The following is a 23,297-nucleotide window of genomic DNA, read 5'->3' on the forward strand; positions in this document are numbered from 1 at the left end:
GAACATTCACCAGAAACTAATCATGATTTTGATAGAAGCTATGATGCGTCCACTCTTGGTAACAAGCCAAATAACAGACTTCACCGACGTAACAAAACCTCTTACAACCCACCCGCCGCTTCAGTTGATGAAATGTGACATTCTACTTAAAAATTCTACCGGTATGAATGAGTTCTGTATCCAACTATCCTTTCTCCTTGGTTTAACTGAATGGCATGGCGCTAGCTGCAGTCCATATTGAACAAATCCAGCATTGACTGGCTAACTTGACTACCAACGGCATCAATGCCTATACATAATACACCGAGCGCTCTTATCAACAATTAACGGTGTTTCATGCAGCAGACATTCTGTGGTATTGGTAACGAGATTTAGGGATGAGAGAGGGTTGTACCAACGTGTTGAATAAATAAAGGAAACTTCATGGAAAATCAACCGTTTTTGCTGTGTGAATTTAAACAAATGAGATGAGAGGCACGTACGGTGCATACATATTAGTATATACATTGTAAACGCCCAACGATTTATTAATGCAACGCAACCAAAAACGTGGTAATGCAATGATGGATTCTGTAAAATACGTCGATGGATTGGGATAAGTGTACATGCGGATGGGTCAATTATTTCAGGTTTCTGACACCTTACCACATTGGAACCTAAGTGGAATATTCCGATATCGACGGGCGATTGGCGCTATCGGTCAAGTACGTTGTACATTCTACAAGTGATAAACTGGATTACATCTTCGTCAAAACTGTGTCATCATTATTCGTCTTTATTCAGATTTTGGTAAGTATTTTATTTAGATATATACAATTTAGCCATCGATGGAATCCACAGATATATCGGGTGTCTCAGAAAAAAGTCGCGAAATATCTCAGTGATGGGGGTATCACCACAGGTCCCTATTTCAACGCATTACCCATGAAAAGTACCCTCAATGTGGCTAAAGTTTTTCATTCGAAATTCGCCCGAGCGAATGTGGATGTGTGACAACTATAGAAAAGGGAAGCTGGTCTATCTTCTTCAAAATCAGTCCATATGACATGCCCCAAACTTGCAGCGTCAATGAGAAATCGCCTTGAGACCACGCCCAGCCGACACCTGGCGAAAAGGAAGGCCATCAAGAATTCTCCAGCACCGACAGAGTTGAAGCTAGTGATAAAAATCCGTGTACTTGGGCGTTAGCATTCCACGCAGCCTGCAGTTGTATGATGAATTGCTGGTGTTAACCTAGTAATTCTTTCTCGGGATCTGTCAAATAAGATGAAAATCATTCATCGGAACAATGTTTGCTGTCAAATATGTTGTTAAAGGTAGAAATAATAATGTAAGGCCATTAATCAATGAGAAATTAATGAAATTATTCGGGCTGGTTAATGGGATCATACCATTGGTAATGAGAAATACAGTAATAATGATGGGTCAATACGAAATACACACATAGTGATCATGTTTTATACCAGCAAATATGGCTAACAGGATATTCTTAAATGAATCTCTAAACGAAGTTATCAAATGACCATAAGGATTTCCCAAACAAAGTCGTGTCACCAGAACATCCAGATTAGATTCTTAATACGATCCTACACCGGCCGTGTGTCAGCATTAGCGTACATGTACCTTGTGTATCAACTTTATTCTTGGTTAAATCGGATGAGTCGGAATATTTTATCATAAATGTACTATACAAGACAAAAACTTCACTAATGAATCCGATCGCTATGAGCTGATTAATGCTGTCTGTTGTCTAATGGAACACCTTCCTCATCAAGATCTGATGAATGGACTTAATGGGTCACTCAATGTTAACGCATGATAATTTTTACTGTACTGAATCAATTTTTTGTTACTTGACGGATGCATAGTGGGAACCATCATGCGAGCATTATGTTATGAATTATCAAATTTCAATCGGATGAATATGGTCAGGATTGTGACGTGAATGGGGCACTTAAAAAATTGGGACCCACTCAGCCTACAACAGACTAATTTTGTGCCCAATGACGAGTGGCGAAAACACGCCAACACTTCCACGAAGTGACGGCAAAAATCAATTATGGAAGGATTTTTTGCGCGTCGGCTTTCCCGTCCTCTCGTTGCTTCCCAATTTTAACAGACTGAGATAGGAGATAGAAGATAATGATAATATTCCCAAAATATTGCAGTTCGTTAGACAATTGATTCGGCTCTATAGCCCCACCTGGGCCAGCAGCATGTATATATGTCAGCTTGGATCCACTACTACAAGATTCCTGGTGAAGATCTCAGATGCATGAAATACCAGAAATATAGAAATCGATGACCAGCCCAAAAATAATTGATACACAAACGGTCTGAACACCTCATGTCCAGATGCCATTAGCGCTAATGGAACTATAGCAGGCTTTATGACGTAGGCGCCTAGTTTGACGTGTTTTTTTCTGTGGGTTTTATGGTGACTGATTGATCGCTTATTGATCTGTTGGTCATGATATCGTAACGTGGCTGTGACACATCCGCGACCTCGTGGTGTAATGGAAGTCTGTGTTGGCAGAGAGAATATCCTTCGATCTGCTTGGAGGATGATTGGATCGTCAGCCGTGGTATACGGAGCCTAAATTTCGGACATAAAGTCATTCGACGAAAGGTCGATACTCCATCAAATGTGCTGTCAAGTCAAGCATTGTTTTATCCAATAGGCCGTCGTCTGTTTTTAAAATCATTTTCCAAAATGTCCAACATAATCGAATGAGGCTAACACCCAGTATGTTGTAATTTTGTTACATGCTATATAGAGAGTTTGGCTTACGAGAAAGCTTTTCTTTTTTTTATTACAATTACAAGAAATAATATCATTACTTAGTATACCTACGGCAGAAGCAATGAAGGCTACACATGACACTTTCGTTAACACTGTCCCTTTTAATGATGAGACACATAAACTCAAATGCTGCTGCAAATAAGTACACCCAATAACACTTCAACGAGCTCCAATCGTTTAAAGAGAAATATTACTGCACACATACAGCACATGACATTTACAGATTCGCTCTTGCTATGAATATTGAAAGTGTAAGTGACATTACATGTCAGGCGGAAAAAGAGTCAATTTAGTTGCGATTGTGACATTGTGCTGATTAAGACATGTTTCTATGGTTCAACTGACAGCATCAATCGTAGGTTAAACCGAGTTCATATATGATTATCATTGTCAGCTTTGGATGGGAGTCTAATTTAGATATAATGTTTCTACATGAAATGTATACTGAGCGTACGAGTTTAAGAGTTTTTAAGTATTTCATTGATCAAAAGAGCCCAGTAAAAGCGTTCAATGCTCGTCCATACTCATAATTTATGTACACGGTATGTACATTTCGCTGCATCACCAAAGGCACCAATTACATTGTACTAATGTACCTGACATTTAGGATATCCTCATCCTATATTCACAAAAGAGCAACCAGAATTCAACCATCCGCAGACCTAAAGCACTAGTAACATTGGATAGAGAACACTTTAGTTTTACCGCTTTTGGCAACTATCAGAGCTTTTACATTTCCTGTCACAAGCTTTATTCATAGAATACTTTTGGTATTTTACAATTATGTAATTCACGTGGATGCAATCATCATAAAGCTCGTGTACATGCATGACAGGTAACCTTGAAAGCTGCAGCCTCACTCATTTCATTTCATTCATGCAATAGAATCGGTCGTGATGTTCCCACACTCCTAACGATTCGTTCTAATCAAATGGACATCGATTTCACCAGCGTGAACGCCCGGCTACGTATTTTCCGAATGGTCGTTAAATCAACATGGCTAAGTGGCTGTACCTTGGCGAAAAATGTTGATAGTTTTCCATGAAAATACTAAATTGTGTGAACTGCGTACTAAGGTCAATCGATTGTTTGCAGAGACAGCCAATGAATATGGCCTGCCAGGATAAAAGTTTTTGGTACGAATGTTGGAAAGTAGTCTTTTTCGAAGCATACGTAGAAGCACGAATCAATTTTCACTTTGAATGATTAAAAATGTAACAGACCCACTCGTGATAAAATCAATTAAAAATACTGCCGTTGCCTCGTATGATAGTCTCTTGAAATGTGGAAATTGAATGCAGAAAGCGAAAAGCGAAATGTGGATATTTAATGCAGAAAGCGAGTCTACTTCAAATTTCTCCTCTTAATCATAATTTCAGACAATGTAAGACCTTCTCATGTAACCAGCACCTCCAAGTATAATTGATACAGTAAAGTGGAAAGGTATACTTAGTACATCACAGAGTTATTGTTTTGCATCGCGCACCATATTGCTAATTGAAATTACATGCGATGTGTGTTTGGTGGCTTTGAGCAGGTATCAGCCGGCTTTGTTTTTTTTTCTTCAGAGACGAGTGATAAGGCCGTACAGTTTTACCTATTATGGCATTTTACTAGTGTCAAAGCATATTCCAACGCCATTCGTCACAAATAATCCAGTCGCAGTCCTAGGAACGGGGAAGAAGTCATCTGACCAACACAAAAGATACCCGAAGTGGAGGGCCTTGTGATGATCTTGTAACATAAAACATGCTTTCTATCTGCCATGACAAAAACTCATCGTTTCACTCAAAGATAGCCTCGCTTACCATCTCAAAATAGGAATACTTGAATTAAGGAACGGTTCGACAGCTCACGTGATGGCGCGAGATTCTCACGAGATTTGGATGGACGTCGACGACGATGATGACGATGACGTTTTCGCTGAGAGTTATAATAAAATGATGCGGCAGCGGAGGGCATCAAAGTATGGTTCGGGGAGGCGAAAAAGCCAGTATAGGAGACGCTCAAGCCTTGCAGTTGACTTTGACCTTGAATTACCCAGACGAAGGTCAAGTGCTAAACGAAAGTCAAATGCTAGACGAAAGTCAAGGTCAGCCAGGTCGAGGTCAGCAAGCTCAAGGCGCAGTTCAGCAATGTCAAGCAGATGCGGCAGGTAATTATTTGTTTAAGGTCCAACCTGGAATATGGTATGATTTATGTCAAGGTAATGATATTCACCATTTTAGCAATTCACACTTATTTCAAAATGTAGGGCTATAATAACAATCAGAACATTTTTTTTTTAAATCAGAATTGCTAAAGAGGTGAATATCATTGCCATGACATAAATTAAAGACATAGTTGGTTTGTGCTCATTGTTTACATCTGGCTAACTTGTACATGTAATTAGTAATAAAATGGCCGTTGTTCAGTGACAGGCTTCTATAGTGTTATAATCGATCTTTATAACAGCATTGCTGAAAGTTATATTCAAACTCATCTTTCACTCTCTGTAATGCGTGTTTCAGTGGAACGGAAAGTGATGAATCAGAGGAGGAAGAAGACATTGGCGAAAATCTTAAAATACAGCGGGAAATAATAACCGGACTAAAATCTCAACCCTGGCCCATGAAGAAAAAGTTAAAAACGCTCAAGTAAGACTGCATTTGATGCTAAAACTTAAGTGTCCGTCCATGAACAGACCATGCAAAATCTGCAAAAAGTGATGAAGTGGGGGACAATGGATATGACTGAAACCTTTACCATTGGTTGGTCTTAGGACAGGTTATTACTGGTGGACTTTTTTTCAGAAAAAATTATTTGGACAGGGATGGGACGCAAAATACGTTTTTTAGGGATTTCCAGGAAAAAGTGCACTGTTTCACTTTTTGCATTGTGTATCTGTTCATATTCCGTCTAGCTCTAAGCACAACCTCGGTAAAGCTATACTTCTAGTAAAAGTGTTGTTTTTTTAAGCTCATTGCCAATAAACACTATAAATAAACAGAATAAATACTATACTATATACTGGCAGCGTTTCAAAACTAACTCTACCAACTTTTCAGAATGGCTAAACAATACGTAGATAAATTTGAAGGACAGCTCTCGAAAAGTAAAGGATACCAACAGAATGCTGTAAAGGCAAGTATTACTTCAATCATTCATTCAATAATGATCAACCTGCGTGATTGAGCGCCAGTGGTATCGTTTGCAACTTAATTCGCTGATGAGTTTCTTCAACAAGGTGATGCGAGTGCGAAGTGACTCCGTTCGTTGTTATCACATATTAAGCGTATTATTTCTTCTCTACAGTTTAATCTCGAATGATTCGTATAACAGTAGTTTCATCACTAACTCCTCTCTGCTGTTTACAGGCATTACGAAAATTCCATCGAGAAATTGTGAACATAGCTACACTACTAACTCCCTGGGAACAACGAATAAAGAGTATAGAAAGTGAGTATGTTATGTTGAAATATCACTGATGTTGGTTGAAAAGAGTAATAAAAGTACGTAAGCTAGCTTTGAAATAGAACACATTGTTTTTTACAACATCGAAAATCTTTAGGCACAAAATCAAGTTTGTCTTGAAATGTATTTCTATGCTCAAGACTAGGATCCCGAAATGTCCAACCAACGATATCTTGACTTGAAAATCCAACCGGTAACATGTGAAAGGAAGGAGATAATGGACTTGTAGAAAAAAATGCCATTTACATTCGCAGGCCATAATAACGACAAGTGCTGGGGGCCAATCAAATGACTATGAATTAAGTCAACCAAACAAATTCGACTGAAAAATATTTCAATTATCAAATAATTAATATCCTTCTGTCATTCAGGTCACTTTGGATCCGTTGTGTCGTCATATTTTGTATTCCTTCGCTGGATATTCTGGGTGAATCTCGTAAATTCCGCCTTTTTTCTGGCGTTCATCATACTTCCGGAGGTAAGTAGCAAGTCAAAAAGCAAGTTTGCGCATCTAACTACCGACTGAAGTGTCAGGCGGTGGCTTATTTTATTCATTAACATTTGGTGGTTTACAATGCACGTGTTTTACATTCTGCAATTCATGCAGCTTTCCTTTTTAGGTCATATTCTCAGACAAGACGCAAAGTCGAAAGAACGTGCCCTCGGCAGAGGAACAGACGTCTCTGAATCTCGCTACGATATGGGCATTTGAGGTATGGTTCTTTCTAAAAGTCCAATGTGCAGCCAACAGCCAATGTTACATGCAAATTAAAGCACACTTGAGTTTCTGGCAATTTCACTAATAAATACCCACAACAGTTTCAGGAAAGGTTTTCTCTTATGTGATACAATTATCTAAAATTACTTCAATACCTTCCCATTTCGGACTTGGAGCGTGTTTAACGTACATTCTTGAAAAGCGCCATGGCTGCTGAACCAAAGTCCAAAATGACGACCTCTTAGTTTTCGGTAAATGATGCCAACTAATATTTTTGCAAATGATTCACTTTTCTTATGTATTTACACTATGATATTCCAGGGTTATATCAAGTATTCCCCCATGCTGTACGGCTACTACTCCAGTAAGAATTTAATCATAGTCAACTCCCGTTACCGGCTGCCGTTTGCCTACCTCGTAGTTACCCTTGCCACGTACGGTTATTGTTTGATAACAATATTAAGAAGGTAAGGTAGACCTTTCATTTCGTATTTTGTGATCCCCACAGTATTCTGGACCTTCTCGTGAAATCAGTGCGCTTCTCATGTGGCCATCTTTTATAAATGAACCGCCGGCGGAACCCGAGCCAATAATATCGTTTCTGATTCAGAATAGAAACGCAATTTCAGTGAGGTCTTCAATTTTAGTATTGTTTTGGACAGGGACATTACTCCCACCCCAATGGTGGTTTCCCTAGCTGGTGATCCACTCATACTGTGGGTAGGAAAGACTTTCCGCTAAACCGAAACCACTCCTGCTTTGGAATAGAATCCAAAGACTTTCATGTCACCAACGTTGGTGAACTGGTGATAATCTTTCAGAATGGCTGCCAATTCGCGCCTCAGTAAGATGTCGATGGGAGATGAACAGTACGCATTTTGTTGGAAGTGCTTCACCAGTTGGGACTTCGTGATATCAAACCCAGAAACTGCCAAAAACAAATATGCAGCAACTGCCACGACGTTTAAGGTAGGTAGACAAGACTATTGTGTATATCTGCCAATAATGCTTTGTGTATTTATTTCGATGCGAAGGCCTCTTTCCCCTTGACCAAATTCAATTTCAAGTAAAATCTGAAACTGTCCATATGATATTTCTAAAACGGCAAGCGAGTTTAAAACGTAGTTTTCAAAGCATGTTAGAATGGCGTTATAGATACCGCCATTTTGGTAAGAACTTGAAATCCTAAATCCTCCAAAACTCCTCTAAAATGCAGTGAATGCCCATTTAGAACCTCGGAGGCTGTTCTCTGGAAAACAAAGAGCAGACTCCCACCCTTGAAATTGGCATTCACTTTGTTTTGAAAAGGTTCTAAATGCTTTAGGATTTCGATTGAGTTCTAGCCGAAATGGTGGTGCCTATAGTCAACTCTAAAATGAGCAGTAATGTTGTATCTTGTGTTTGCAAAATGTTCTACCAAAGCACCTGATGCAACTCTTGTTAGTTTTTCCGAAACATGTTTTGCCATGTTTACGACCTGTCAACCAGCCTACCTATGATAGCAATAAAGATAAGGATAAACAGGTATAAACATACGCAGTGTTTTCAGTTTGATGCAATACAGTTGCGAATACAAACGAAAAAAACCAAGATAGCCCTGATTGAACAATTTTTATTCTAAAACTGGTTGTGTTCACTTATTATGTTTGTTTTCACAGGAAGCAATCTTAGAGGAGGAAGAAAAGGCTAAAGAGGATGAACAGTAAGAAAATGAATATGATGATAATACATTTGTTAATAGAAAGCAGCGTTGGGCTTTATCTTTTAACAAATCTAGCAGAAAATACTAGTACGTGATGGGTCAAAATGATTTTCAGAGCGACCAATGGGTACCCATTAGGGTGTACATGTATGTACGTGTACGAGAGCGGTACATTGAAAAAATATCATGCTTTGGTTGTTCACGTGTGAATCGTACCACGTGACTCATGAAACATCCTCTTGTGTGTGTTTTTTTCAGCTCCAAACACGTGACCCTAGCCTTGCGGATCCTGGCAAACTTTCTCGTCATGATCGTACTATCAGCAAGCAGTTACGCAGTTTATCTAGTAGTGGACAATTCGGCAAGACTCGACGTAAAGAAACGTTTGAATCCCACATATGCGGTCACCTGGTGGGAGGCCAACGAGGTAAATGCACAAAAAAATCATTTCACTTGTTTAAGATATCGGTTGTAGGAAACTTTCTCATGAAGGGATTGCTGCGTTTATCAGTGTACTTTTGATATATGAATATGACGTAGATTAATCATACAGCCCATCAAAATGCAAAGCACGCGTGACTATGCGTATATATCGGTTTAGCGGCAATCCTAGTCAGTAAGTTTCAAGAATGCTTTATACTCCCTTAGCGAGATGCATGGCCTATTACTAGTACAATGTAGTTCTTTTGGTGCGCGTATACTTGTCAAACCATCAAGTTTAACTTTGACCTTACAAACTGACCTTCACCTTTCTACCTCTAGGTATCGATAGTCATGTCAGTTTTGACCTTGACCTTTCCGTCCATATTCGACCTGATAGGCATGATGGAGCGCTACCATCCGCGCATTTATCTGCGCTGGCAGCTTGCGAGGTAACCATGGCAACAGTAAATGACAGCCTAAAATTCATTGGACGCCCCACGTCACACAACCCGGACCATCACATCTGTCACAAACAGCTCCATTACTGCAATGCGAAGTGACGGGTTATGTGACTGCGTCAAATGGCCGCCCAAACATTTGAGTCCTGCATGCTTCGGTAACATCTTAAACTTTTGAAGAGGTGGTCAGGTGCCATTTTTGTGAAAATCGAGTTTGTTATATCTGATAAAGTAGAGTTCTCCTGCTCTGATGTGAAGACAGTTATGAGGGTCGACATGGTTTAGAATCGAACTTGGCTGTCCTTATTCATTTTCCAAACCTCGTGGTTTTTTGCTCGCTTTCTCGAAACGGAAAAAGATGGCACTTGATACCTTTTAACACAAACATCCTCAATTTCTAATTCGCAATTTTTTTCAGTTGCGCTCATTCGCGCCAACATTTTGCGCATGCTACTTTCCTCCATATTTATTTTTCAACCTTTTTAGATATTTGTTTTATTCAAACCTTCTTATGGAATTTATCAGTATATTTCAAAGAGACAGAACACTCCTTACCTTATGTACACGTAATAGTCAACTCGGTTTGAAAGAAGATAAATCACTGTCCGAATCGCTCCGGGCTGAAACGGTCCACTGGCAGTGCAACAACTCATTATAACACTGTTTTTTTTATAACATATTTTTTTGTAACGGTTTCTCATTGCTATCTCATCACAAAATACTACATGGTCAGTTTCACGTCACTCTATCAACGCAACTCGGAACCCGAACCAAATATTATTACAGTTGACAAATCTATACCAATGTCAAGTTTTCATTTCTTACCCGCCTTACCCACGCATGCGCACCTTCTGTTTAGTCCGCCAAATGCGATCCCAAGGCTTTTAAAGCGCACCTAACATGCTAATGCTGCTGGTGGTTGTATGCTAACAGATAACAGATGAAAACGTACAAACATCACCTAAAGCGCTCCGCAAACGAGATATTTTTATCGCTGCTACCTGCGTAATTATCGGTGTGATGACTGACAATCATGCAGACCTGTCGCTTTAGGAATATCATAAATGCCATAAAATTAATAGATTTCTGTAAGTAGTATTCCAAGTTTCTTATAATAAGCTGGCTAAGATTTCGGAAATTTATTTTTTCAAAAGGTCAGTCCTTTCATTTGTTCAGAGATAAAAACGTAACCTGGTGTGTCGGAAGTACTATTCATTTAGTAAGCAATCACCACTATTTCTGTTTGTTGTGTTCGCTTGTCGCTTTAAGCTTCTCAAATGAATAATTGCAGGTGGCCATTGTGCTCTCTCTCATCGTCATGATATTCCCCTCATTATTTGAACTCATCGGCATGATGGAGCAATACCATCCGAGAATTAATCTGAGATGGCAGCTTGTCAGGTATGCCTCGTTTTCAGATCAAAATGACATCATTATCTGACTCGGTTACAGCACTTTGGAGAAATACCATCCCAGAATCAATCAGTCGCTCGTACAGCATGTCAGGTACTAGATATGCCTCGTTTTGAGATCAAGATGAAGTCATTATTTTGGTCATGTGATCTGTTGGTGCCAATTACAGCTTTCGTTTCCCAGAAAGTTTGTGCCAATTACAGCTTTCATTTTCCAGAAAGCATTGTGTTCAATACATCATTGGGAAATAACTATCAAGGGGGGCTTAATTTATTTCTGGCAGAAATTAGAAATGTCTCATTTATGCACTTCCGCTAGATCAATTGTCTCATATTCGTTGGGGCATTTGATTATGGTGAAAATGTTTAGTTTGCACCACACGAGAAATGTTCGACAATATTTTCTTGTTTTTCATTTGATAACTAACAATTTTACTTCTACCTGTACACTGTACATCTGAGCATCTATGAAAGTGAATCTCTACTCAAAAAAATCGTTTGTTTGTATCTTGGACTGTCACCTTTAATATTGAGACTTTCTCCGAAAGGTTAGTGAACAGTAAGAAATAGTGCGTAAGGAGACTAAAGGTAAGAGCCAGGTGGCCCAGAAGTTTCAGGAGAAGTCACGGATAGATGTATTTTCTATCTCACAGTGCATTTGCACTATCACCGAGTCAAACCAGACCAGTTCCTAACTAAATGGGCATCCATCACCTGCGGTACGATAAATTACAGCCCTAGTCCCCTTTAGAACAAAAAATAAATGTAAAAATATCACCGTGTGTAACACGCATAATATTGCATAGACTTCTAATACACATCGGGCACGATCTAATTTTTTCCATGATTCAATTTTCTGAAAGATCTATTATCCCCTTATTGAGCACGCAAGATAAGAAAATAATGTATTGTTTTATTATATGTATCACTGTTCACTAATTTATCATTTCTATTGCAGAATTCTTGTGCTATACTTGATGAATCTATACACGCTTGTATTTGCTCTTTATGTGAAAATAATAAATACGGTACGTATTACATTAAAACAATGACTCTAGCTATTTGCCTCGTGACCTGTCAGGATGTTTTGCCATTTTTTTTCATAGATGTTATTCAAGGGAGTTTACCCACAAACAATCCAAACAAACCCAGCTTCAAATCCTGCATCTATGCCTACTTTCGTCTAATGTACGTTTAAATCGCTGATACTTTTGTCAATTTCAGACTGAACAAATTGAGACCGAAACAGCTTTATATGAGGAGAAATTAAATGCCTATTGGGGCAACATGACATTAAATTGCACAAATGAATACTTGTACCAGGATGACAATGTTACAGACACTGGCGTCTCTCTATCAACGATATCTCCGCCGAACTGTACGAATATATCCTCGGCTGAACGTCCGCTTGAGTTGACTGCGGGGCTTTGTTGGGAGACGATGGTGGGACAGGTAGGTGCCAAATAAATACAAGTTTGAATTCAAAATTGCATAAATATGCCTGTGAAAAAAGGTGATCAAATAAAAATTGAGTTAGTAGCATTTTGCAACAACCCCCTCAACCCACTGGTAACAATATCGACCTTATGATTTCCAAAATAACATCACACCGTGCTATTGAGGACGACAAGGTATGGATTGGCGGCAACCTTTTCCATCCATGTTCCCCTCCGCTTGCTCATTGAAAACATCGAGCTGTTCAAGGTTCAGTTGGTAACTTGATCTATTAAATGTATTCCCAGCTGGACCTTATCAGAGGGTACTTCGATGTGAAAGGCTAGACCCTAATAACCGACATTTTTATTATGAAAGATCTGCCGCATATCTAAATGTACATGTCTTCGGACTACTATCGTATTTGCAGGAGATGTATAAACTTACCGCTATGGACTTGGTCATGACCGGGGCAGGGATTCTAGTCATTGATTTCTTCCGAGGCTTGTTTGTCAGATATGCAAATATATGTTGGTGCTGGGATCTCGAACTGAAATTTGTGAGTACAGAGCATTCATGACAACAATACTGATGTGCATGATAATGCACATCGGTAACCCAATGTTCTTGTTCTGTGAACTTGAGCACAAGGACATCAACTCAAGTTTCATTAGCGCAAAGGTATGTAGCCATGGCCTTTTAGTGGCTCACATGTTCGTAGTTATGGTCAATCGATGGTCGCCATTAAAGGACCCGAAAATAAAATACATGTACGTCGGCGGCTGAGCATGTCAGTGGTCGTACATAAAAAAGCAGGGCCAAAATGTATCCATTGCCTGAACGTTTATTCGATCCGTTTTAAATTCAGTCCGTCTTGTTGTGATGCTCTTTGTCTTCACGGATCAGCACAGGTAAATTTCGGCATATCCATGGTTAGCTGCGTGAACGGATAAAGTATAGTTATCATCATCGATCGTTCGACACAACTTACTGCGATGCGATACGTGTGGGAGCTGGCAGGTCCCATTTAATTTTATTGCCTCCTTTTCAGCCTGAATACGGCGAGTTTAAGATTGCGGAAAATATTCTCCATCTCATATATAACCAGGGAATGATATGGTAAGAGTTATCCTGCACTCAGTCTAACGCATTTAGGGAGTATTCCGCCCGCAGTATCAAATCCAACGTCCCTGGCAGAGAGGTAACCCTATATTTTGGTATATGGTTTGGTATGTCCGGCCAATTCTGCTTCGGATATGGTTCATGAACATTCTGTGTTAACATTGGTGCTTGACGAAATAACATCGATATACCATTGCCTCCGGGAAACACCGAACACCAACATTGCACTCTCGCCTTGATCTCATTTGGCGCTGATATGGACGGGGTACCTATCATGCTATGCTTTATTTGCAGTACCATTTTACATTTTACAGGATGGGTTTTTTCTTCGCCCCGGCCCTGCCGACCATAAACATTTTCAAACTGCTAGCTATGTTGTACCTACGGGCCTGGGCAGTGATGATGTGCAACATACCACACGAGAGGATATTCAAGGCCTCCAGGTCCAATAATTTCTACTTTGCTCTCCTACTGATGATGCTGTTCTTGTGTGCCTTGCCAGCAGGATATTGCATGGTTCAGATTCCGCCGTCGCCTAACTGTGGAGCATTTGCGTAAGTTTACTTTATTCTTTGCGCATCTCTTATTTCATTAGTTCACCAACAAAGAATAGTTTTAATTTCTAGTTTGCACCAGTTTTTTCACTATTAACGAGTTCGCATGAAATTATTTTCCTTGCACCGTTTCAGGGGCCAACAATACATGTACCACGTCCTGATGCAATTCATAGAGGCAGAGTTACCGGCAGTGGTGGGGAAAGCACTTAACATCATCGCATCGCCGACAATCATCATTCCAGTTTTTATACTTCTAGTGTAAGTATAAATTCAAAAGGACAATACGTATCGATATGTCCGATTAGATGACGTACAGACTTCTTCAATTAGGTTATAGCTGACTCTAACCGGCAGCATTTGGAAATCACATCTAGGAACCTTTTCACCTTTAACTAACACGGTTTAGCAGAGAGCAGACCGACTGGGTATCTGGCGTCGGTTGAAACTGGCGTTAAAATGCTATACTATCATGTACAGCTGTACAAAGTGTTGATAGCATTTTCAGGAAATGTTGACATGGCTTCTGTATTTGCATGGTAAAACTTGGGCAATCGGTTACTGATACCTGGCAAGATGAACTTACCTTTTTCAGGATGGGTCTGTATTATCTATCGGCAATGGTCCAATCGCTAAAAGAATCAAACACCGAGCTGAAAGACCAGCTGGAATACGTAAGTAATGGACATCTACACAATACAAATGGCAACACAGTCTTGATATAGTGGTACAGAAAACAGCAAGCTCTATAATTCACTTGGCTTGGTCCAGATCACTGAAACATAGCATTCTGAGCTTACTCCTGCAAGCACTAAAACCCATTAACACCTTCAGCGCCGAACCACGTAGCTCTGCGTGGCTCAAATCCCCTCTTGAGCTGGTTTACTTCATAGAAAAACTACGCCATCGCCATCTTCAGGGCAAAATACGAACTGAAAAGACCAAACGGTCCTTTCAGTTCCAACCATGCCCTGAAGATGGCGATGGCGTAGTTCAGAACTTTAAATGACTTCATGCAAGAACTACGCCATCGCCATCTTCAGGGCAAGGTAGGAACTAGATGTCTTTCCAGTTCCTACCTTGCCCTGAAGGCGTAGGCGATGGCGTAGTTCTTTAATGAAATCCATGAGACTCCGATCACCAGCTCAAAGGGGGGGGGGGGATTTGGGCCACCTAGATCGACGTGGTTCGGCGCTGAAGGTGTTAAGGATACCGGAAATGCCTCACTCTGGACTTCCTAAGTACTTAAGTAATGTCATTTTTGTTTCTGTCGACCAGCGAAATCATTTGGCTCAGTGTGTTAGATGGAAGACCGATAAATGAAATTAAACAATTTGCTATACACTATAATAATCATGGGGCATACTGTTTGACTGCGTTCTCGAGTAGACTATAAGGAGTTACCAAAAATACTTCGAAGTTACGTTACACACATTTTCTGTTCATCCAAGTAACTTTCATTATCTCATTAAAGGAAAGGACAGAGGAAAAGAAAAAGATATATGCAATGGCCGACGGTAAGTAATTCTAAAATGCCTTGGTTGCAAGAACTCATTGTTTTCAAACCTAAAATTCTTTTGACTTCGTTCGCGGATTGGTCTGTTTTCAATTTGAAACCACACTTCGAGGGCCAAATATTCCTGACATCGTATGGAATGGACTGAGAGGTCATTTCATTTTCTATCAATCTTTGCTTGTCACTTTTAAAAGCCGCCTTCAAATATTTATCCTCCTACAAATCTATGATAATCTTCCAGCAAGGGCAAAAGGAGAGGATGACACTGGCACAGGCACAGGCACAAAGACGAAGGAAGACAAAACAAAGACGAGCAACAACGTGAGCAAGAATGTCGGCAATGCCACGGTTACTGTCAGTAAATACGGCGACAAGGAAATTGGTAAGCAAATATTAAGTGAAGTTCATTATCAATATTTGGCTCGTAGATAGGCCTACTTTTGGTGAATGGCTATTCAAATATTTATACCAAATAACCGTTGAGGCCGATCGTAGTTTTGCCGCATCATTGACCGCTGCAGGAAAATCACTTAGTGGAATCAGGCTTTGTCACCACCCAATCCCTGCCAGGACAAAACTTATAGTTTGTGAATGTTCTCTTTGCAGCGGACGTGCCGACCATCAGGGGAAGGGACGGTGAAAACAACATGGTCAAGATCGTCTCCGGTAACAAGGAGAAGTTAGTCAGCATCGACCATCTTCAGCAGCTTGTTCAGCACCAGAACAACATGTCTCCCAAAAATACACCCGTTGCTGTGGTTACGGGGAAGCCTAATGTGAAACAGAGTGTGCCTCCGACAAGAAGGTAAGTGCCCGAAATCTGGGTCACCGAATCGTGCCCTTTAAAACCCTGGATCCAACTGGATCAACCAAAATGTATAAGCTGTACAAAGAATCTTTAACGCGAGGAGAACTCCTCTTGACCTTCAATGTTTTGACATTGCTCAGTTTTCAGACAATGCGCGTGTGTGCCGAGGCTACAGAGGAAACACCTCTGGAAGTTCTGAATGAGGAGACAGAACTATAGTCCAAGGAGATCAGATTACCGTTCTTGACAAATAGGGTAGGACTACAAGTATCACTGTCAAACACAAATAGTTTCTTTTGAGACGATCTCTTTTCGACTTTCATTGTCTAATGTCCCATGCTGTGGAAATGTTCTTGCTGTCCATATTTCACATTACATCACTCTTACTGTGCAAAAATATAAATGACTATCACTATCAAGACTAAAAAACTTATTCTGTTCCTCTTTCGAGTCATCCTGCTAGGTGAAAGCATCCAAAGGGGAACTATTGGCAGGGGTTGGCCAGTGTGGGATAAAATCGGTGGTCTTCGAGTGACTGGGTTGTATCTGATACAGCGAATAACAAGCATGACTAGTTTTGATTTTTCAGAAAAGACCCCTAATGGCGACTTTGTGTAACTTAATCTGACCTACCTTGCGCCTTTAGATCCGCTTTAACGCTAGTCTATCTAAAACATGCTCACCGGCCCTTTTCACTTTACAGGAAAGAGGTAATGAATTATTCGTACATAAAACATAAATTTATCTCCCTTTAGCAAAAATAAGAAATCGAAAAGAAAGAATGAAGGTGACCAAGAGGCACCGTCACGCGATAGATCCAAACCACGTGATCATGTGATCAACATCTGCTTGAATGAGGATCAGCATCTTGGGGAGGGTGTCAGTGACCAATGTCAAGGTCAAATGGACAACAAAAAGACGCAGAAACAGCAAAAGAAGGAGGAGAAAAAGAAAGAGAAGGAGATGAGAAAAGCTCTGGAACAAAGATTGGCTCAAGAGCAAAGAGCAGCCAAAGGAAATAAGAGTAAGGAGGTTGTAGATAAATGGAGGAAGGTAATAGTCAAGGCTAAAAGCAAGAAAAGTGAGAATGATGTGAGTGAGGAGGACATTACAAGGGACAAGGGAAAGGGAAAGAAGAGTAAAAGCCAGGATGTTTCCAAGAAGTGGAAGAAGGCTATGAAGAATGTTGTGAAGAATGAGGAGGGAAAAGGGGGCAAGGGAAAGACTGGGAAGAAGATTGACAAAAAGGATCAGGACCTTGGCAGTAGTGAGGACCTGGTGGAGAGTGATGATCAGGTGCTTGAAGAGAGAGTCACAAGGAAGAAAATGAGGATTGCTGGTAAAAAGGGCAATCATAGTACTGATAACTTAGGGAGTAGCGACGATCAACTCAGTGATGAGGGAGCTAAGAAGAGAAGAGCCACTAGTGGAAAGGATGAGGGTCATGGAAGCAATGATCATTTGGGAGACAATGAGAATCAAATTGTTGATAAAAGAACAGAGCCAGGTAGAGGAGGTGAGGTCAAAAATAGCAGAGAAGTGGTGGAAAGGGGTACAGCGAAACGGTCATTTGGTGCAGCGCCAAATAGTCATGAAAACGTAAAGAACAAAGAAAGGGTGAAACTAGTTAAGAAATCAGATGTTGCTCATGACAGAGAAGGTGGGAATGCGAAGAAAGGGGAGCATAGGAAGATAAAGCACGAACGGAGTGACATAGAAATTGAGAGTGAAGATGAACATAGCAACAGGGAAACAGCTTCTGAGGGTGAAAGTGATACAGAAATGAACAGAAACCCGTGTGAGCTTCCTAGTGCGCCGAAGACATACCCCATGCCCAAGAATCTGCACCAGGCTGTTTTAACTAAAGGTAAACGCCAACAAGAACCGCCTGAAATTATCATAACCCGTGGGACATCAGAGGCAAGTAGCGAGGCAGAGGAGCGAGCGAATGTTGTGGAGACATTAAGAAGCAAAGGGGCAAAGGGTCACTGGAACGATATGAGCGAAGCTGTGCAGAAGTTGGCAGTGGTTGCAGGCGGAGCTGTTGCAGGGACAAGTGAATCCGATATCAAACATTCAAGAAGTAGAAATAATGTCTCTAAGAATTGGAGAGATACGGATAAGCCACAAGGTCAGAGAGATTGGCAACGGAATCCAGTAGTTCGTGAACAAAACAATGGTACACCAGGATTGATAGCTGTCAATAGTGATGAAGAGGAAATCCAAAATAATCCTCAAGGACAATGGTCAACTGATCACAAAACTGGGGGAAGAAATAACAGAGTGAAAGACGAGCTGCCAATACAATATACACAAAATGTATATCGTCAGCAACACCAACAATTTTCCCCGAGAGATCAGAGAACTCAACGGCCACCTCCTAATCCAGCTCAGACTGCAGCAGAAAAGAAATCAAAAGGGCATGAGAGGTCACAAACAGATTCACAACAAAGAGGGTCAGGGGCTCAGAAGCAAAACAGAGAATCTGTAGAAATACATAGACCTAGACAAGATAGGCAAGCTGTTCACAGACCTCAGGACACACAGGATCAGAGACATAGACACGACTTTCAAAATATTCAAAGGCCTGGGGCACAATATGCACCCAGTAGACCTTGGAGAGCAACTCGAGGCATAGAGAGTTCTAGCGAAGATGAAGAGGAGATCCCAAGCCAAGACCATCTCGACATTCTTAGATCTACTAGGCCACCTGAGCGAGATGATCACAGACCTCGTGAAGCTCATCAGGACGTTCGAAGATATAGGACAACTGCGTATGAAGGACAGGCACCAAGGGAAGTCAAAAAAGCTAATCAGAAACTATGGGCAGCTGAACGTGATGTACTGAGACCTAGTGATGACCATCTAGGCAATCCAAGAGAACGGACAACTAATCAAGGTGTACCTAGATCTAAAATAAGTCACCAAGACATCCAGAGGCCTGGAATGCGCACAACTGACCCAGACAAGCATAGACATGGAGAAGATTACCAAGACCTTCCAGCATCACGGAATGTACAGACACGGAAGGAAGATTACCAAGGCATTGAACCCAGAACCGCTGCTCCGAATATACAGACACCTAGAAAAGACCGTAAAGACTTTCAAAGACCAACAACAGCTGCTCAAGATGAACAGCAACCTCGAGACATCTACAAGTACATAGCAGAACCAAAGACATCTCGAAATGAACAAAGAATTAGGGAAGGCACTAAAGACATTCACAGACCAAGGATAGTTGCTCAAGATGCACGAAGACCTCGAGAAGAGAACAATCCAAGACCTAGCACAACGGCTCAAGATGAACAATGGGCTAGAGATGAAGACATTCCAAGATCGAGGACAGCTGCTCGAAATGTAGAGAGACCTACAGAAAATCAGGGAGATGTTCCAAGGCATAAGATACCTAGGCAGGACAGACTAAGAAACAGACAGGATTCCCCAGATCTTCACAGAACCAAAGGAAATTTGAAACCAATAACGATTTCCCAACAGCATGACACTGACTACCCTGAACACGAAACTGAAATAGAAACAATGGAGGACCAACCAGAGAGCTCAGATTTTGACTTCATTACTCGTGGTATTGGAGGTACCAAAAACTCTTTCTCCGATATGATGAAGTCTCGGCCACGAAGACAGCAAAGTCACAGATCACTGACACGTCCAGATGTGATACACAGAGCCTTGCTGATGGAGAGTGGGACATTGTCTGTCGGAGCTGATTATAATGACAAGAGGCGGGACAGGGGCGATTCATCCCAATCCGAGGATGGGTTTGACGAGGATGACCTTCGCTTCCACAGACAACCTGACCTAGAGGAAGGTCCATATCACCTGGTTGCAGGGGCTCGAAATGATGAACCCCATGACCACTATGCCCTCCCAAGCTCCAGAAGTTATACCAACCAAGACATGTATGATCAAAATGATGATAGTAACATTGATGTGAGACAAGAGGGAGAGTTTCAGGATGATGAACCATATTCTGATGAGGAAGATGATGCCAACAATCAAGACGAGGGAAGAAACAGTCAGTCATTTTCACACTTCGCAGACGTTGTTCAGGAAGCAGTCAGGCAGAAGCGGCGGTTACAAGGAATGGATGACAGAGGAAGCACAAGCAGTATTCCTCCCAGAGAGAGAAGTTTCGATTTTGGAGAGTCTTTAACTGATGATTACGTTGAAGACGGTAATGAAGAACAGAGTCTTAATCAAAGTTACCCACACATGGTAGATGTTGTTGATGAAGTTGTTAGGCGAAGTGACTTTGAAAAGAGACATAAGCATGATGATGGCGGAGAAGGGCATAATGGGACTGGACAGTTCTGTAGGAAGGGAAGACATGTGCACTATCCATCGGAAGGAGAAGATGACAACTCAGATGATGAAAATCCATCAGGTCCTAATGGCAAGGGTGGGAGAAAGCAGCATTCGAGCCCTGATAAACTGAGGAACAATAGAGGTCACAGTCAAAATCCTCGTCCTCATCATTCAAGTTCTGATGGAGTGAGGCAAAAACAGGGGAAAGTTCATCACTCCAGCTCAGATGAGTTAGATCAATATAGCAGACGACAGGATTACACAACAGATAAAACTGAAACAGAGGGTCGTTCAAAGAGGAAACTCAAACGGTATCTTTCTGTTGAAGATGCATATTATCCAGAGCAAATACAAATGGATTTGTACGAGACTCCATCAGCAAAACACAAAGACAAGCGCCATGAATCAAGCTCTGGCAAAAAGCGTGGAAAGAGCAAGCAGAAAAGGGGTCGAAGTGTGGACAGTGACAGTCATAGCGATGTCAATCGTTCCTCTAGAGAACAGACAATGGATGAGGACAGCGATGACGCTTTCATGCAAGTGATAAATGAACAGAGACGGCGGAGGAAAAACTCAAAGAAGCGTCGAAAGTGATGAAGTTTGGTTGAGGAGGTACAAGTATGGTTTCACCTTCTTTGGATGTTGACCTGCTTTGTCACGATCCTCCCATCCTTCCCTGGAATTTATACCACGCATACATGACACTACAAGCACAACCTCACCTATCATATCACACGCAGGTCCTTTAACTGTTACACACAATTAGTCTAGTCATTTTATAGATCTCAGCAAATAGGGACAACAAATCGCATGAAGAGCTACTTTGACACGATAGAAAGAATCACCGTGACAGTCACAATTCCTTTTATTTCACACTGAGTTTCCTGCAGAAACTGCACAATATAGACAAATACATGTACTCCACTTCCATATTATTTTATTTACACCTATAACCTTCCATGTATTCTGCCATTTCATCCTTGGCCTAAATGTAGGACTGGTGCCAACTTTAGATCCTCAAACCTAGCAACTGACAGGTATAGGGAACATTGGTTCGTGGCACATGGTCTGCAAGTATTGTTTGACCGATGTATGGCTCCAGTACAGGCCAATGCCTACAGAATATATTTCTACTTTCAAGTTAGCTGTAGCAGAAAGAGACCACATCTCTAGATTAAGGGTGCAATATATGCCATAGTTGTAGATGATACCTATGTCTTTAACAGAATGGATTCGAAGCAGTGTTAATATTTGTTGGTCAGTGTTCTCCACAAGGCCATTTGTCAGGGTGGCCCACCCTACCTTGGCAGCTTACCACCCGAACTTGGAAGAGCCACCCTACCTTGCTCTTAGAACTTTGTAGAGGGTTTCTATGGGCCACCCGACCTTAAATTGCTTGTCAACCTACCTTGTGTTGCTCACTGGAAAAACGTTTTGAAAATCAAGGGTACCACCCTACCTTGAGAAAACCCTGTGGAGAACACTGTTGGTATGCTGAATCTGGGTCAGAATCTTCAATTAACTGGCCAATTTCTAAACAGAAGATGTAAGTATGTAATGAAAGAAAAACTTACAATCCATTCAACAACTTGACTGAACTGTTTCAGGCACTGTAATAAACCCTTTGGAATCTCAAGTCTTCATTTAAATCGTTTAATTTTCCCTTTCAGAAATACACGACAGCCATCTGAACTAGACATCAAGAGATTCTAGTCATGTGGTGGACAAATCAATAGACTGACCAAGGACAGCTATTGCCCGATTCACTGACTCATGTTGGACTGTACTTGTGTTTCAAGAACTATAAAACATCCAAGATTTCAAGGAGGAGAGGCATGAAATAACGGTTGGCCGGCACTTATGTCAAGTTTAGAGTTCCTGCGTAGAGGGGTGCTCAAGTTACATACATTCACAAGGGTGTACGAAGAGTTCTTTGTACATTGGTGAACATTTACTGAAGTATCTCAGAATAGACAGGAACTCTGAAACTATTACATCAGTGCGAACCTGGCATTATAAGTAGTGTGTCAATAGGGAGGACCACCAGCGTGTCTTGAGGGAGGATCACGAGGTCTGAAACCCTGCTCGTGCAGTGTATAGATTTAGTACAGGACTACTTTTACTTGAAGACTAGTGAAATGAATACATCAGTACATGAACATGCACTTCAATAGATTACTGGAGCTGTAAATTCATAGCGAGTTCAGGCTGACGTCTATCAAATTATGCTGTTATTCAATAACATGTTTTTCTTATTCAACTGTATAGTTTGTTATGTTTACTGATACTAGTCCAGAACTAGTATTGTTATATAGATAGGTTACATGTACAGATAGAGTAGTAAAATAAAGTTTATATTTTAGTTAAATCCTGTTGTTTCAAAGAGTTTTGAAAAACACATTAATCACCCACTTTCTAAAGAAAATCAACCCTCAATACAACCTTTCGATTGATTGCAGACGTCCGCTCTTTTGATTGGACAATCTATTCTAAGCAACCCAACTTTTTTGCATTTGGAAATACCTGAATTGGATACATCCTGATACCCACAATTCAGGCTAGAATATTCCT

At 40.9% G+C, this 23,297-nt stretch overlaps 1 protein-coding gene across 3 annotated transcripts; it reads left to right on the plus strand.

The window, feature by feature from the left end:
- The first annotated feature begins 283 nt into the window (after nucleotides 1–283).
- On the plus strand, nucleotides 284–23,274 carry LOC135501236 (trichohyalin-like). 3 transcript variants are annotated; one of them, XM_064793231.1, is made up of 24 exons: nucleotides 284–789; nucleotides 4,372–4,958; nucleotides 5,314–5,439; nucleotides 5,851–5,926; nucleotides 6,160–6,241; nucleotides 6,628–6,734; nucleotides 6,877–6,969; nucleotides 7,296–7,441; nucleotides 7,796–7,943; nucleotides 8,633–8,676; nucleotides 8,935–9,103; nucleotides 9,439–9,548; nucleotides 11,928–11,997; nucleotides 12,194–12,421; nucleotides 12,834–12,962; nucleotides 13,455–13,522; nucleotides 13,840–14,079; nucleotides 14,215–14,340; nucleotides 14,675–14,753; nucleotides 15,554–15,596; nucleotides 15,837–15,977; nucleotides 16,202–16,400; nucleotides 17,159–21,338; nucleotides 22,397–23,234. In XM_064793231.1, the coding sequence occupies exons 2-23, from the start codon at nucleotides 4,663–4,665 to the stop codon at nucleotides 21,318–21,320; spliced, it is 6,882 nt and encodes a 2,293-aa protein (XP_064649301.1). In that variant the 5' UTR covers nucleotides 284–789; nucleotides 4,372–4,662; the 3' UTR covers nucleotides 21,321–21,338; nucleotides 22,397–23,234. The 3 variants fall into 3 exon arrangements, with proteins under 3 accessions (XP_064649301.1, XP_064649300.1, XP_064649302.1); XM_064793230.1 differs by having other exon boundaries at nucleotides 17,159–23,274; XM_064793232.1 differs by lacking the exons at nucleotides 284–789; nucleotides 4,372–4,958; nucleotides 5,314–5,439; ... (7 more) ...; nucleotides 8,935–9,103; nucleotides 9,439–9,548 and adding an exon at nucleotides 9,568–10,958 and having other exon boundaries at nucleotides 17,159–23,273.
- The last annotated feature ends 23 nt before the right edge of the window (nucleotides 23,275–23,297 follow it).

Source organism: Lineus longissimus, chromosome 17, assembly GCF_910592395.1.
Source record: "Lineus longissimus chromosome 17, tnLinLong1.2, whole genome shotgun sequence".
Taxonomy (NCBI): domain Eukaryota; kingdom Metazoa; phylum Nemertea; class Pilidiophora; order Heteronemertea; family Lineidae; genus Lineus; species Lineus longissimus.

What these genes read in the sequence shown, in the direction of transcription:
- LOC135501236 (XM_064793230.1), top strand. Translation starts at nt 4,663, where the DNA reads ATGGCGCGAGATTCTCACGAGATTTGGATGGACGTCGACGACGATGAT. An exon ending in CTACGATATGGGCATTTGAG is followed by an intron (nt 6,970 to 7,295) that starts GTATGGTTCTTT and finishes ATGATATTCCAG; the next exon opens with GGTTATATCAAGTATTCCCC. An exon ending in CCAGTTTTTATACTTCTAGT is followed by an intron (nt 14,341 to 14,674) that starts GTAAGTATAAAT and finishes TACCTTTTTCAG; the next exon opens with GATGGGTCTGTATTATCTAT.